Genomic DNA, 15284 nt, shown 5'->3' with positions numbered 1-15284 from the left:
CAGTAGTTGGGGCAAGTCATTTTTCTGGCGTCATATCAAGTATTATTTTTGTATAAATGTTAGCCAACTTTTATTTAAAAAAAAAAAAAACTTTTAAAAATCATCCAGCCAGTTATGGCGAAATAATATTTATTGTCTCAAAAATAAAGTTTTAATAGCGAACAACAAATAAAAATTTTTATTTCGAAATTTCGTGCTATAAAATTTGTTTTATATAAATGTACCTTTTATTAATTTTTTTGTAAATGCTATATTTTGTGTTTCACCGAGGCTACAAGGCAGCCTCGCCTCGCTTCGTAGCCTCGGTTCTGAAACGCGAGGCGAGACGAGGTTCAAAATTTGAATCCTCGTTACTAGGCGAGGCGAGGCGAGGTATAATGTTCCATAAACGGAAGCGAGGCGAAGTGAATAGTACCAAACCACCACTCGACCACCTCTTCCCCCCAAATTTCATTTAATATTTTAGGAAAATATTTATTTATTAAAAATTATATAGAAAATACTAAATAAATTGTAAATGACTATATTTTATTTCTTTCTCATTTAGCCCCTAAACCCCACTTTACTAAGCTCACGTTTTTATTTAGTTTATGTGAACTAAAAAACAACCCAATTTCTTGTGTTTATATTAAGTAACGAATACTAAAAACTCGTTCAGTTTTTGTTTTGGATAAGAAACTAATTGAAAAAATTTTCTTTTATAGTTTGAAGGTAAAAGGTTTTAAAGGTAAATATATCTTATCTTTCTGGACTATAAAGAAATTTCTATTCACATTGTAATTTCATTGTAAACAAATTGTATCCGACATTGTCATTTATATTAATAACAAAAAAAGGAAATTATAAAAAAAATGAGGTTAAACGTATGCAGTAAATGAAAGCAATTAACATTTTGCATATGATTGAAACTTATGACATCTTCCTGTATTATAAACATTACTTCTTAATTGATAATGATATTGAATTGGATGATGCCTTATGCATATTTTTAGAAACCATATCAACAGGGTAATGAGAGCAAAAGGAAAAAACGTGCCTTACTGAAAGAGATTATGTTTATTTTTAATTTCAGAAGTAGGTGAAAATCTAGTCTACAGGTTGATAATTTGCCCTGATACGATTTGACATTCGCGATTATGCTGGCTCTTAGTTAAGTTAGAATAGGTTTTAGAACTCAAAGTGGAGCATAAGGATCCACAACAAGAATTCGCCATTGCGAATCGGGCTCGACAAGTTTTTAATTGTTGGTCAGCTTTTTCCGCCTTTGTCCTTTTCCTCTTTTCCGATGCTTAGCCTCCAAATGTTCTTTGACTGACGTCTGCGTCTGGAGCTATGCGTGTGTTAGTCCAAACTCTGACAAGTAGTATTATTTTCCCAACCCAGTCTAGTTCTGTGCATGAGACATTATTATAATACTCTGTACATACGACCGTGTAAACACAAGGTAAATACACTTTTAAATTATATCTTTTATGGTATGGTATATGGATGAGATATAATTACCTTCCGCAAGACACTAAGTTTTTAAACCATGCATATATGTAATATGCAAGGTATACTAAGTTTAGTCCCAAGTTTGTAACGCTTAAAAATATTGATGCTACGAACAAAATTTTGGTATAGGTGTTCATAGAATCGTCTAATTAGTCCATTTCCGATTGTCCGTCCGTCCGTCTGTGGACACGATAACTCAAAAACGAAAAAAGATATCAAGCTGAAATTTCTATAGCTATAGCTATGGACGTAAAAAGTGAGGTGGAGTTCGTAAATGAGCTACATAGGTCAATTGCGTCTTGGGTCCGTGGGACCCATCTTGTTAACTGTTGGAGATAGAACAAAAGTTTAAATATAAAAAATGATCCTTATAAAAAAATAAACATTTTTTGTTTGAAACATTTTTTCGAAAACATCTCTTTTTAACACAAATTGTATAGTATGTATTATATGGGGATATCAGTTACGTATGTGTGACATGTATGTATGTGTAATGTGATAGAGTAATCTTCACTGTCTATGCATGGTATTTCAACAATTAACTCAAGCCAATTGTTTTTTTTTCACTTGTTTTGTTTTAATTTATATATTTAACAGTAACGTGGACATGAATATTGCATTCAATGTTAAGTGCAACAATGTAAAATGTTTATGTTATTTAATAACAAGAATTTCATTATGAAATACATTCGTTCGTTACTTGTTTGTATATTCCATATTTCCATTGAAAGAAGTGTAAAAACATGATCTATGTGCATATTGTACATGTAGTCGCAGAAACGAAGCAATGGAGATTGAAAAATTTTAACAGTAAGTCGGATTTGAATGCGGTTTTCGGCATTCGATTCGTTAGAGCGTCAAGAAATTTTGTAACCTAAATTGATTTATAATTGCATTTTAAATTACCCGTATTATACTACACTCACAATTCGGTTAATAGTGATGAAAATGATTCCAAACTTTTAACTCGGGGCTTTTTGGGGTTGCTGAACACTAATATCGCGTAAGAATCGGTCTCCAAGATTCGTCTTCGGGAGTTTTCAGGAAAATCGTTATAAAATCGGTCCAAACTCGTTACACCGTGGCCTTTTGGGGCCGATGAACACAAATTTCTCGGGGAAATATGAGTGTTCAGCGACCTCAAAAACACTCGAGTAACAAGTTTGGGCCGATTATATAACAAATTTCCCAAAATTCCAGGGGACGACGGAGATGCCGTTTACCCTGGGAACCATGTACCTCGAAGACCAATTCTGACGTGTTCAGCGACACCAAGTTAACTCCCGTGTAACAAGTTTGGAATCATTTTCATCACTATTAACTAAATTTTGAATTGATTATATTTACGGTTAATTTAAAATGCATATTATTTATGCAAATTGCATATTTTTAATTTCTTATAAATCAATTTAGGTCCCGAAATTACCTGACGGTCTAACGAGATGAATGCCGAAAACCGCATTCAAATCCGACTAACTCTTCAAATTTTTCGAACTTTTACCGTCTTTAGTGTTTTCTTTCTGCGACTAATGTAACGTAATTTATACTTACTAATTATGTAAATAATATATCTCTACTTCATGAATTGTTTATGCATTGTTTCTTTGTTCGGCAGATTGTTTCTGTGGTTCACTAATTTATATAAAAAAAATGGAAAAATTTAACCATTTTTTCCCTCATTGATAAAACTTTTTACTTATGCATTCTTATTACCATGTTCATTTTTGGCTAGCAAATGACTTATTTATCATAATTTTATAACCACCAAAGACATTTTACTCGATTTATGTTACCGATAAATAATATAAAAATTCAATCTCTGTGGAATCACTTCCTAAGAAAATATTTAATAAATATTTTATTTATACTTGAGACTCCAAAAATTTTTGTTGAGAAAATTCTTCAAACAAAAAATGTTGGGTTCATAGACGCACATATCTTAAGCATAAATTAAATTCGACCAAGGTCCTCACGTTCAATGAAATATTCACTTTGATACCTGGGTAAGGGGCCTTTTTGGCTCCGCTCCCCCACGTAAACATATATACAAGATTTCTCGAACTCCTTCATACGTAAGATTAATCTTGTTTTGTTGAATAATAAAACGTTGTTAGCAAAGGATCAGTTACACAAAAACTCGCTGTTTGACGTAATCCCTCCTCCTCCTCTCCCCACATAAGCGCATGTATAGGTTTTTTATAAATATATATAAAAATTAAAAATTATAGGACAAAATAAGTTCGATTGCTTTGTATATTATTTGTAGAACACGTCATTATGATAATAACTTCATACTTTGGTTTGCAGTTTTTAAGCCGCATTAAAACCACAAAATGACATTAACCGAGTTAACTTATCATACAAACTATTATTTTAATTCAATAATTATATTTAATATGGAATTTTTTGTATTCTTGAGTGACTAACTTACGCTTATTATATAGAACTGACAAAGTGAGTTTGCACTGATCACTAACAGTACCTTTTTACAATAAACCACTTAAAAATAAGTCATACATCCATTTGGCGAGTGTTTTACGACATATTTTTGAAAAAAGCTTAAATTAGTTGCCGAATATTGCCAAATATAATATCGTAAAACGTCGGATTAACCTGAACGTTATTTCTATCTTCTCGACCTAGTATTTTCTCTCTACTATCAGTCCATGAACTAGATCAAGGATTGCGAACCAATGGCATGTGTGCCAATGATATGATAGACGCGCTCACATCGTGGACTACAATTGCTAATAACGATGCACTAACAAAATTTGGGAAACATGGAATTTTTACCAGAAATATTTAACTGTTTGAAGAAGTTGTCTCGAGCTTATTATTATTTTTAAAGATGAATAACATTAAGGACTCGCTTAGAAACCGTTTGGCAGAGGACTCCAGTTCAGCATACATTCTGCTAAAAGTAACATCTTACAACCCTTATGTAAATTATTTGTCATCTAATCTACAAAAACAGAAGTCGCTCTAATGTTACTTTAATTTGATTTACACGGCAAAAGAAATTGTTGTTTTTTAGTAAATAAAGAGTTTTGACTTGATAGTATTTAGTATTATTGTTTTTTCATTATTTGGCGGCAAGTCTATGGCTCTCATCAAATTTTTAGATAGTCAAAGGCTAATACGCGCCAGATTAACCAATTAATTTCCCCATTTTCTTAGTGTTTTTCACTAGAAACATACTTTCTTAATTTCACGGCTATATCTATACTGGTTTATAAGGGCTGTGATTGATTTGCCAAGTCAGACGCAGGACAGTTTTATGCATATAATAGACATATTCAATAATGTTCAATTCAACGATATAGTTTATTACCTTTGCTTAGCTCTTCTGTAAAAATAATAATATTTTTCAGTATTGTTAAAAAAACGATTTCAGTATTGATGAACGTAAAACTCTTTATTAATTTTATGTAAATCATAAATTACTTGATAGTTAACAAATAGGTAACATAAAAATGCTAGTTTATAGTTTTGTGAAACGTTTTATGGTTGACGTGGCTGAGGAGATCTCGAGGGTAATAAATTTTATTCTATATTCAATTGCATTATAGTCCAAGAAGTAAGTCAAAAAAAAGTACCTACATCATTTTCGTAAAGTTACTAATTTTTACCCCAACGATGGCGAGGGTTATGTGTTTGGCCGGTAAGTATGTATGTTCATGTGTTCCATCCAAACTTCTGAACTAATTATCATAATTTGGCAAATGAGATATCGTTAAGCGTCTTTATCGCCCGCTGGTTATAGGGTATGTGACAATGAACTAAAATAACATAGGCCATGGACTAAAAACAAATATTGATTTAATGATACCATCTTAGGTACCAAATGCGTCATTAGAACTTTTCAAAAATTTAGATATTGTTATAATTTATCACGAAATTATAGCTCCAAAATATTTTAAAAGGTATGTATTTTCCTGAAGCACTACTATAAGCTCAAAGTAAATATACGTTAAGACTTTATATAACTTCCCCATTGATCCAAAGGTATTCCAACTGCCAAAGGTAAAAAGCGTCTTTTAATATGGTATTGCAGATTCAAAACGGATGGGTCGATTTCAATTTCGTTTTTCATTTGATAATTGATTAAATTGGGTTTATTTAATTATTGGTTCGATTGGAATCTTTGAATATCCCGAGATCTGCTCCAGGTATATAAAATTTCTAAATCTGATAAATGATAAAAATTGAAGAAACTCAGGTGATAAAATGTTTCATTTAAATCGATTTTATTTTTCAATTTGGCCGGTTTTCATGGACAAATTAATATTATTTGAATTGAAAATTTTTTTGTTTAATCTATATTATTCATTTTTAAAAGTTTTATAAATTCAAAACTTTTCCAATAAGTGATAAGTCATGATTAACAAGTGCTTGTTTATCTTGCTAATGGATTTAAATAATATTCACAGTATCTAATCAATTTTATCATGAACACATAAAACAGGTAAAAATGTATTAAAAATTACCTGTACTGATAAGATAATAACCAAATATTGATAAATTTACCATAAATTTTACATTTCAACTAGGTTCTATACCGTTTCATTATATTATTAGGTTTCACAAAAAGGTTTGGTCAATGTCAAAATATTTTTATAACGTTACCAAATATATGTTGACAAACTGAGAAATTTGAATTTTCATTACGAAAGCACTGAGAAATTTCTTTTTTCAATTACAACAGCAGAAATCGAAATCAGGAAAAGAACAAATAATCTCGAAATGACTTATCAAATTCATCGAGATTCTTTTAAAAATTCAAAATTTTTTAATAAATTTGAATTTTTATAAACTTAATTTAAATTTTTTTCAAATAGCCATTTCGCAATAAAAATGGGTTAAAATTTAAATATCCAAGTTACATTTTTTTTTATTTCAAATTATTTAAAAAAGGAACTCAGATATCAGATGCTTATCAGATCGAATTAAACAAAAAAATAGGGCTAAAGTACGGGTTTTTCGCTATTTTCAACAAAACGATAAATTTTATCATAAAATCGGTTCAGACTTAATACTTTTTTTAATACTTTTTTTCTTAAGAGCCTCCGTTTCTGAGATATAACGATTGATTCAAAAAGTTGAAATAATCATAAGTTTTTCACCGAATTTAATTTTGAATACCTTAGGGTCTCGTTTTTTGTTTCGGAAAATGTTTTGAATAAGTTTTCCATTCAATGATTTTTTTTATCTTTTACCGACATTAAATAAACCTGAGATTAATGATTAATGATATGAATTTACTAATAAAACAACTTTTTTTTTCCAGCTGCAATAAATAAACGTATAGATATTATTAAACACTTAATTTATCAATAAATAAATTAATACTTAATTATTTATAATCAATAATATCGTTTTATCAATAAAGAAATAATTTCATAATTCAAGCAAATTGTGTCTAATTTTTAGTCAATTATTTAAAAAGTTAGTCTCATCTACGTAAATCTTAGATAAATGAACTATTCAAAATATTAAACATTAGTAAAATAAATGATGTTTTAAAATTATTGTAAAATTAATTCTTGTAAATCTTAAGACTTTGATCCTCTAAAATATGAATATCATTAAATATGGCCCAAAAGTTGACCTTGTAATACAACTTTTTTTTATAAAAAATTTGCAATTATTTTTAACCTTGGCAAATAAATATTTGTATTAAATATCTGATGGCATCGTTAAAACTTTATGACCCATTGGCTCGGATTTTCCTAATTTTGGAAAAATTTTATAGATGCGTAACAGTTCGCATTCTTTGAGGAAAAATTAATTTAGTTTTCTTCGTTATGTGAAGCGCTAAAAATATTGCCCCCACGCAAATACCTGGAAAAGTCGACGACCGATCAAAAACCATAATTACGATAAAAATAATAATAATTAATATTAGTAATTTTATAATATCAGAGGGTTAAGTTCAAGGAAATTTTTGAATACTTTTTTTAAATTATCAAAATATTATGTTCCTTCCAGGTTCCTAAAATAACACATGCAAAGAAATTATATAAATTTTTAGTTAATATTTATTTAATAAAAATAAATGTTTAATTGCGTTTTTAAAAATTTAAACCTTCGGGAAATTTTAAGTAAAATTATAAAAATGTTTTGTGTAATTCTTTAAACATTCATAAATAACGTGGCATTAAAACCAGACAACTTATGAGAAAAGCATAGCCTTCATGTGTCCTGAAGTCTATCAAAACCATTACAAAATTAATGTATATATGTATACATATACAATTAATCGTTTTCAATAAAGGCATTATGGAAGTGCAGAGAAGTAAATTATACAGTGGGGAAAATTAAATATTTTATTATTCCCAGTTCTATTTCATTATCATTAAAGTCCCACATGACAAATGACTAAAATCTTCGAACTGGAAAAAGACCTGAAGAACTTAGAACGATTGTAATCTGATTATACCGATTAATAAAATAAATAATATAAAACCCGTCTGCAAAAAAAGGCAATTTAAAATTAATGCACTATAAATACCGAAACAAGATTGAAAATAGAAAACAAAATTAAAATAAACTACAAACAAAATAAACTCTACTTTCGTTTAACAAGACTATATTATGAGTTGAAAAGCCTAAGTTAACGTTTGGAAGACGCAATTTAAACTCGTTATCATATTTTAGCTTTTTTAATATATACAGTCAAACCTGGATAAGCGAATGTTCAAGGGAGCACAATCTCATTCTCCATTATAGAGATTTCTCACTAACCTGAGTTTCTCTCTAATGCAGGTACATGGGTAGCGTTTCTCTCTTATAGAGGTACGTAGCAATAACAAGTCACAGCAAGTATGTATGTATTTTTATTGTAGCAATCCTCCTAAATAATATAAATAAATAAAGCTCGACTGTCGCTTATAGAGGTATTGATAAGTTGCAGTCTCACTTACGGAGGACCATGAGGGAAAAACGACTCTCTCTTACAGAGGTTTCTGTTTCTCGCTAATAGAGGTTTTGGGAGCTTAAAATGACGGGTCCTGGCTATTACTCTCACTTATAGAGTTTTCTCACTTACCCAGGTTTGACTGTATTTGTAATAAATATTTGTATCAAAACGGAAATAAACAGCTTTTTTTATAGTTGAACGTCGCACGTGAAACCCAGAAAATTGTAAGTACTTTTAAGGTTAGAATTTATTCAAGACAATATGGAAATTCCAGGAACAGCCATTTCAAAAAAATGTTTCTATTATATATGGTAATTCCTTACCTTGAATGAAACATACCTACATATACCTTGAGACCTACATGCAAATTAGTATTAATTTTTATTATTACATAGGATACATAGTGTTAGGTGTTAATTACCTATTCACCTTATAAACTATTCCTAAAATTAATTATTATTAATGCATGCATAATTTTTAATTATAGGCTACTACTCAGCTGTTGATGTGTTGTAAGTTATTTCCTCTTTTACTATAGTTATTTCTTTTCATCAATAAAAGCTTTAATAGACCTTTTCATCGATTTGCTTTTGTTTCGGACAGTTGTCAAAAATTTATTCAACCTTAGAAAGTTAAATAACCGGGAGTTCCATTTGCGAACTGCCAAAGGCTCCTCAAAGAGGATATCTTAAATAGGACCAATTTTAGATGGAGGGAGGAACGTATACTCAATGTCACAAAAAATGCTCGTTTTAAAACATTCTAAGTGTTACTATTATAACATAACATATGATGAGTACGCTTAGAATGTTTTAACTGTGGCACTTTTTTGACAGTGAGTGTACTTGTGGTACTACAAGTTAAATATGGTCTGAGTACAATCGCAGGCGTCCCGGTGTTCTTATATCACTTCCAAGGACGTCTGTTCGCAAAGTTGTTGCGGCTATTACAGGACAATGGTTGGGCAACGCCTGGGCCTGGCAGTGTATCACGACTACTGCAGGAGCTGTCACATTGAAGAGGGGGAGGAGGCAATATCTCATTTTCTCTGTCACTGTTCAGCTCTTGTCATGAGGAAATGGACTTACTGGAGCCAGCCTCTCTTTGACGACCTCTCCGACCTAAAGTCCATCGTCGTCAAAGCTCTTCTGCTGTTCTTAAAGCTAGAAATGGTTCATGGAGTAGTGGCCAGGGATTTTCCACTCCAGGACAGCCACTCTAACCTAACCTAAGCTAAGAAAGTTAAATACATTTTATCTTTTTTAAGCAGCGCTTTTTGACAAGGATAGAAGATATTAGATATGTCTTTAATACTTGATTGAAAACAATCCGAAACAAAAAAAGAATCATTTTGTATATGAAAAGCCCTATTGTTCATTATTTTATCTCAACAATGAAACGGTCAATAATTTTGGATTTATTTTTTTAACTTAGAACAAATACATCAATATTCAATTAGTTTTTTGAAAATATCTGACAGTTAGTGAGAAATATATCCTGATTTAATATTTGTAATCATACCAGTAGGTATCATTCTGCAATAAAATACGGAAATTATTTATTACTTTTAAGAATTAATTATCCACACGATTCACATGAACGCCAAGAATTTATTTATTTTTATTACTAGTTAATACACATGCAGCCAAGTTTCGCTATTTAATATTTACAACAAAAACCAGGACCGCCTTAGCTATATTGGGCGCCGGGATATGAAAATCAGTCTAAAACCCGTGCTTAAAAAAATACAAAAATTTAATTTTTATGTTCCATTTTATATTTAAGACTCAGAAAAATAAAGCTATGTCGGTATATTTTGCATTAAATCGAAGTCAGGAGAACTGTTAATAGTGGGTAGGGATGCCCCCAGTAGATTTCCCTTCAGTTTCACTCCTCAGATTCTAAAACGGATGGCTGCGATGACGCATATCCCAAAATATTTTGCACTTAAATAAAACCCACAAAATATTTAAGACCTCAAAGCTTCATGATCATAATCCCTAAAGAACGACGTAAGTGACGTAAGAGATTTTTCGAAACTTATACACCCATATCTCTACCGCTGATTTTCGTAATTTATGACATAGCTTTAAATCATGATGGTTCTAGAGAGAGAGATACAATTTTTCTAAACAGCCGTTTTGGCAATACTCACATAAAAGTCCTCACAAAAAAGTTTTTCCAAAATTCCAACGTCCTGTATCCAGAAATTAATGTTTTAGCGACTGCAAGAGCATTGAAAAGAGCATCAAATAATTATTTTAACGTTTTTAACTATTTGCTGAAGTCTTGTTGTTATAACTTGGATCATCCTGTATATATGAAGATGGAACGAATATTCGAATACTATTTTGTATTTGGTATTACAGCATATAACATAACACGCGTACTGAAATATGTAAACAAACGCAATGCACTTAGGTTTATTCTATTATAGATTCGAAACTTGTAAGGTAAAACAAGAGAAATTTACTAAATTTAACGGGTACGGAACCCTAAACTCGCACTTGAAACGTATATAAAAACACTCTCAATTAAATAACCTTTTTCTCAAAGCCTTTTTAAGATTGTCGCCAATTTTTCTTTTTTTTTTGGGTATGGAACCCTAAAATCGCACTTGAAACATAGCTAAGAACACTCTCCGTATATATAGAACACTCGTAAAAGCTTGTACGCGTAATTTAAAATATCAATTATGATTCGATGCGCCTCAAGCTTTTACATATATTCATGCATGAGTGACTCATAGATATAATTATTATACCATGTATATATGAAATATACATAGTATATTAAGTTTAGTCCCAAGTTTGTAACGCTTACAAATAATGATGCTAGGAAAAAAATTTTGTCATAGGTGTTCATAAAATCACCTAATTAGTCCATTTCCGGTTCTCCGTCCGTCCGTCCGTCTGTGGACACGATAACTCAAAAACGAAAAAAGATATCGAGCTGAAATTTTTACAGCGTACTCAGGACGTAAAAAGTTAGGTCAAGTTCGTAAATGAGCATCGTAGGTTAATTGGGTCTTGGGTCCATAGGACCCATCTTGTAAACCGTTAGAGATAGAACAAAAGTTTAAATGTAAAATGTTCCTTAAATATAGAACAACTTTTGTTTGAAACATTTTTTCGTAAACATCATTGTTTATCTGTGTAGGCGCCAATTAGGCGGAAATTTTATAATATGTACTATACATATAAATTTTATAATATGTGATAAAGAAATCAACACTGACTATGCATGGTATTTCAACAATTAACTCAGCCAATTGTTTGTTTTAATTTGTTTTTTATTTAAATTTAGAATTTAAAACTATGGTATATTTTTCAAGTATGTGGGAAGTGATGGGAAATACAAGCCCTGCTTTAAAAATGCATGCTTTAAAAATAGTCTTCCGATTTACATACATGATTCGTATTGTTCTCAACAAACTCTTTCATTTGATATCCATACCATGAGCGTGCGCTGGCAAATAGACAGGCGGTCGGACAAACATCGTAAAAACGAAAAGGAAAATGAATCGGACGAACGAAAATGGAGTAATTAATTAGGTGATAATATTAACGCCTATACCAACATTTTGTTAGAATCATCAATATTTCTAAGCGTTACAAACTTGGGAATTTTAATATACTTTGATATATATTTCATATATTCATGGTATAAAAACATGAAACACGCGCCTGTTGTCTATTTATTAATAATATATTTATTATTTAAAAGGGACAGTTTTATTTAAGTGTAAGTAATTAAGGAAAAAGTAATTAATTATATAATTTTAATAATTATTTTTATTTGATAATATTATATTTTTTATTATATTTAATTTTTTTTTAAAACATTTTTAAAATTTTTCTTTCAAGGCAACATAAAAATTATGATAATTATAACAGTTTTTAAATTAAAATTTCTAAAAACCTTAGTTTTCTAATAAATATTTTAATTATTCCCAGTATTATTTTTATGTGCAAAAAAATGCTATCAGTTAATACAAAGGTGCTCATTCATGGAAATTTAGTGAAATACTGCAATTCAAATATGAATAATAAGGCAGCTGTATTTATAAATAAAAATTTTAATAAAAAATACTTTTTAAGGGACAAGCTTTTATTGTACTAAAAAGTAGAAAATATTTCTATCTATGAGTCACTCATACCCGACTAATAGCTTGAGGCGCTCAATTTAAAATATCAAAAATGAACGCCTCATCTACTCCACATGCCTAGTTATTTTTCGATTTATTCTTGATATTAATCGCCTCAAGCTTTTACAAATAATCGGGTATGAGTGACTCATAAATAAAATTAATTTCTACTTTTAAGTACAATAAAAGCTTGCCCCTTAAAAAGTATTTTTTATTAAAATTTTTAATTTAAGACTAAAAAAAAATGTATATATATACATATATATAAAATAATGTGCATGAAAAATTTCAGCTCTATCGGAAACCAGGAAAATCAGGACGCCACAACCTTACCATGTATTGTCATCCAAACTAAACGTGCATTCAAAATTTCAGCTCTATCGGAAATCGGGAAGTGGATCAAATTTGACTTGCAAGATTTGATTACAGATATATATACATATATACATTTATGTACGAAGGTACGAAAATAATATAGTTCCTACCGAGTATTCCAAGCACCTCCCGATCTTTTTTACATTTGATTCTCTCTAACAGGAATTTGTTTACAACTCATGATAAACATTTCGATTTAGCACCTAAATTTTTCGTTTACCAACAGGTGGACAAACATGCAGGTGGCTTAATATGACGCTATACCCTATATAATTATAGAGGGTAGCGTTGCAAACGCTAGGTTCATCAATAAAATCCCGTTCATTTTGAAAAAATCGAATTATTAAATTACCTCTGCTATTTAGTGTAATTACCATGACTTTTTTGTAATCTATAAATTACCGTCATTTATTTGGTAATTTTTTCCGGTAATTTATACTGATTCACATCAATAAATTCACAATATACAATTTCTTTTGATAGTTAAGCAACAAGTAATCGAAATTTGACTTGTTATTTGGGGGCTGAACATCAAAGTGTCCCAAAAGCTTGATAATAAATATTTAACACGTGAAAATAAAAAATTAACTTAGTTAATTGTTGAAATACCCTATTTAGACAAAGTTGAATACCAGTGTTTGTATTATTTTTATAATTAAAATTTGTTTAATTTTCTTAAAGGTTGGGTGGGCCCTTTAAAAAAATCGCAAACAAGTTTTTGTTTTGAAATTCGATCAAAAAATACAAAAAAAATTGAAGTCTATTGGCAGATTGGTCGAGTATTTTCTTTGGTAAAATGAAAATGTGGACAAACGAATACAATCAGCATTTTATGAAATTTTGCAATTGGAGTGCTATTTTCACGGAGATAATTCTACTTGAAGCAAAACACTAAACAAATCGCTTGACACTACTCATTTAATCGTCAAATTAATTGCATTTTTAAGTTTCCAAATATTTCCTTCATAGCTTATTTTCAAATTTTATTTTGAGATCGATTCGATCGTATTTTCATTTAACTACATATTTTAATCAGCGTTATATATGTTACCATAATATTGTAATTTCCGTCTAATTGTAAGCTGACTACGTAAAATTATAAATTTGACTTCCAAAAAAGGGCCAAAACCATCCCAATCCGTGCTAACGCGAACCACACCAATTAAACATAATGCAATGACTTGATTTTCGTTAATATATGTTGAGTTAGCGTTAGTTGGAGTGGTTTTTTGTAATCAGTTTACAATCTGACAGAAATTACAACATTATGGTGACATCATATACATATAGTTAACATCGTTACAAGAAATGAAAATCAACTTCCTAAATTTATTTACAATGATAAATATATATCCAAAATGAATAAACACGAATTTTCTAAATTAAAATATTAAATTAAATCTTTTAGAAAGATTTAAAATTTTTGAATTTTTTATCTCGATTCGGATTTAATTATTTTCGATAAAATCAAACCATCAAATTTTATACAGTGGTTTGGCTAGATAACTGGACACAGACTACCCGCCAAGTTCAATGTATCTACAATATTTAGTATCTGTCAAAAAAGATATACGTTTTCGTCATTATTATTTACTGATTACCACCGAAACAAAATTTGAAATATTTGTTTTGAAAATAAAAAAATATGCAAACACAGTTATAACGTCTACAAAAAGGAATTTAAAAATTGTGCGTGCTTTCTTAAAATACATTTTTTGTTTTGTTTTTATAAACTTTTATTAAAGTGAATACCATCATAATAATATCACTTCATGTTATGAATATGAGGTAATCAACAATCATATACATAATTTGCATTCAAATGTGTATACACAATCATAACATGTGAGTCATATTTATTACTTGTGAGTTGTGACTAAACCTTAAACTCAATAAAAAATGTGTCAATATTTTTTTTTAATATTAATTATTACAAAAACTAAACACTTTTCTCACTAAAAATACACTTCATAAAAATTTCCAACACATGTATATAAGCACTTTTTTAAATGTTGCACCACCGCATCGAAAAACCGTTGATTTAACAAAAAAAACGGCGGATAATTTAAAACAACAAATATTTTAAATATAAATTTGACATATAAGAACTTACCTAGTTTGTAAATTTTGCATAAATTTATCAAGTGTAACTTCGTCCAAAAGGACAAAATCACCAACGCCAACCTCTGTTTGGCCGACCATCTTCTTCACAAACACTTCAAAACGTTACTGTAATCTTTATTTTTACTTATTATACACCTGACTCATATTAAAATTTTTAATTAATAAAACACATACGTTTATATATATGATGTTTCGCATGCGCATATTTCATTGATATGTGAAGTC

The 15284-nt window shown here is 29.7% G+C and overlaps 1 protein-coding gene across 1 annotated transcript in view; it reads right to left on the bottom strand.

Annotated features, from left to right (window-relative positions):
- LOC123294234 (unconventional myosin ID) overlaps positions 1-15183 on the bottom strand; it is a 38878-nt gene extending 23695 nt beyond the window's left edge. The window contains exon 1 of the mRNA XM_044875349.1: positions 15049-15183. Coding sequence (XP_044731284.1) covers positions 15049-15137 — 89 coding nt within the window. The 5' untranslated portion in view covers positions 15138-15183. The remainder of the gene's footprint in view (positions 1-15048) is intronic.
- Positions 15184-15284: the final 101 nt, after the last annotated feature.

This window comes from Chrysoperla carnea, chromosome 2 (assembly GCF_905475395.1).
Source record: "Chrysoperla carnea chromosome 2, inChrCarn1.1, whole genome shotgun sequence".
Taxonomy (NCBI): Eukaryota; Metazoa; Arthropoda; class Insecta; order Neuroptera; family Chrysopidae; genus Chrysoperla; species Chrysoperla carnea.
The sequence above is the reverse complement of the archived record's forward strand: the minus strand, read 5'-3'. Positions and strand labels throughout refer to the sequence as shown.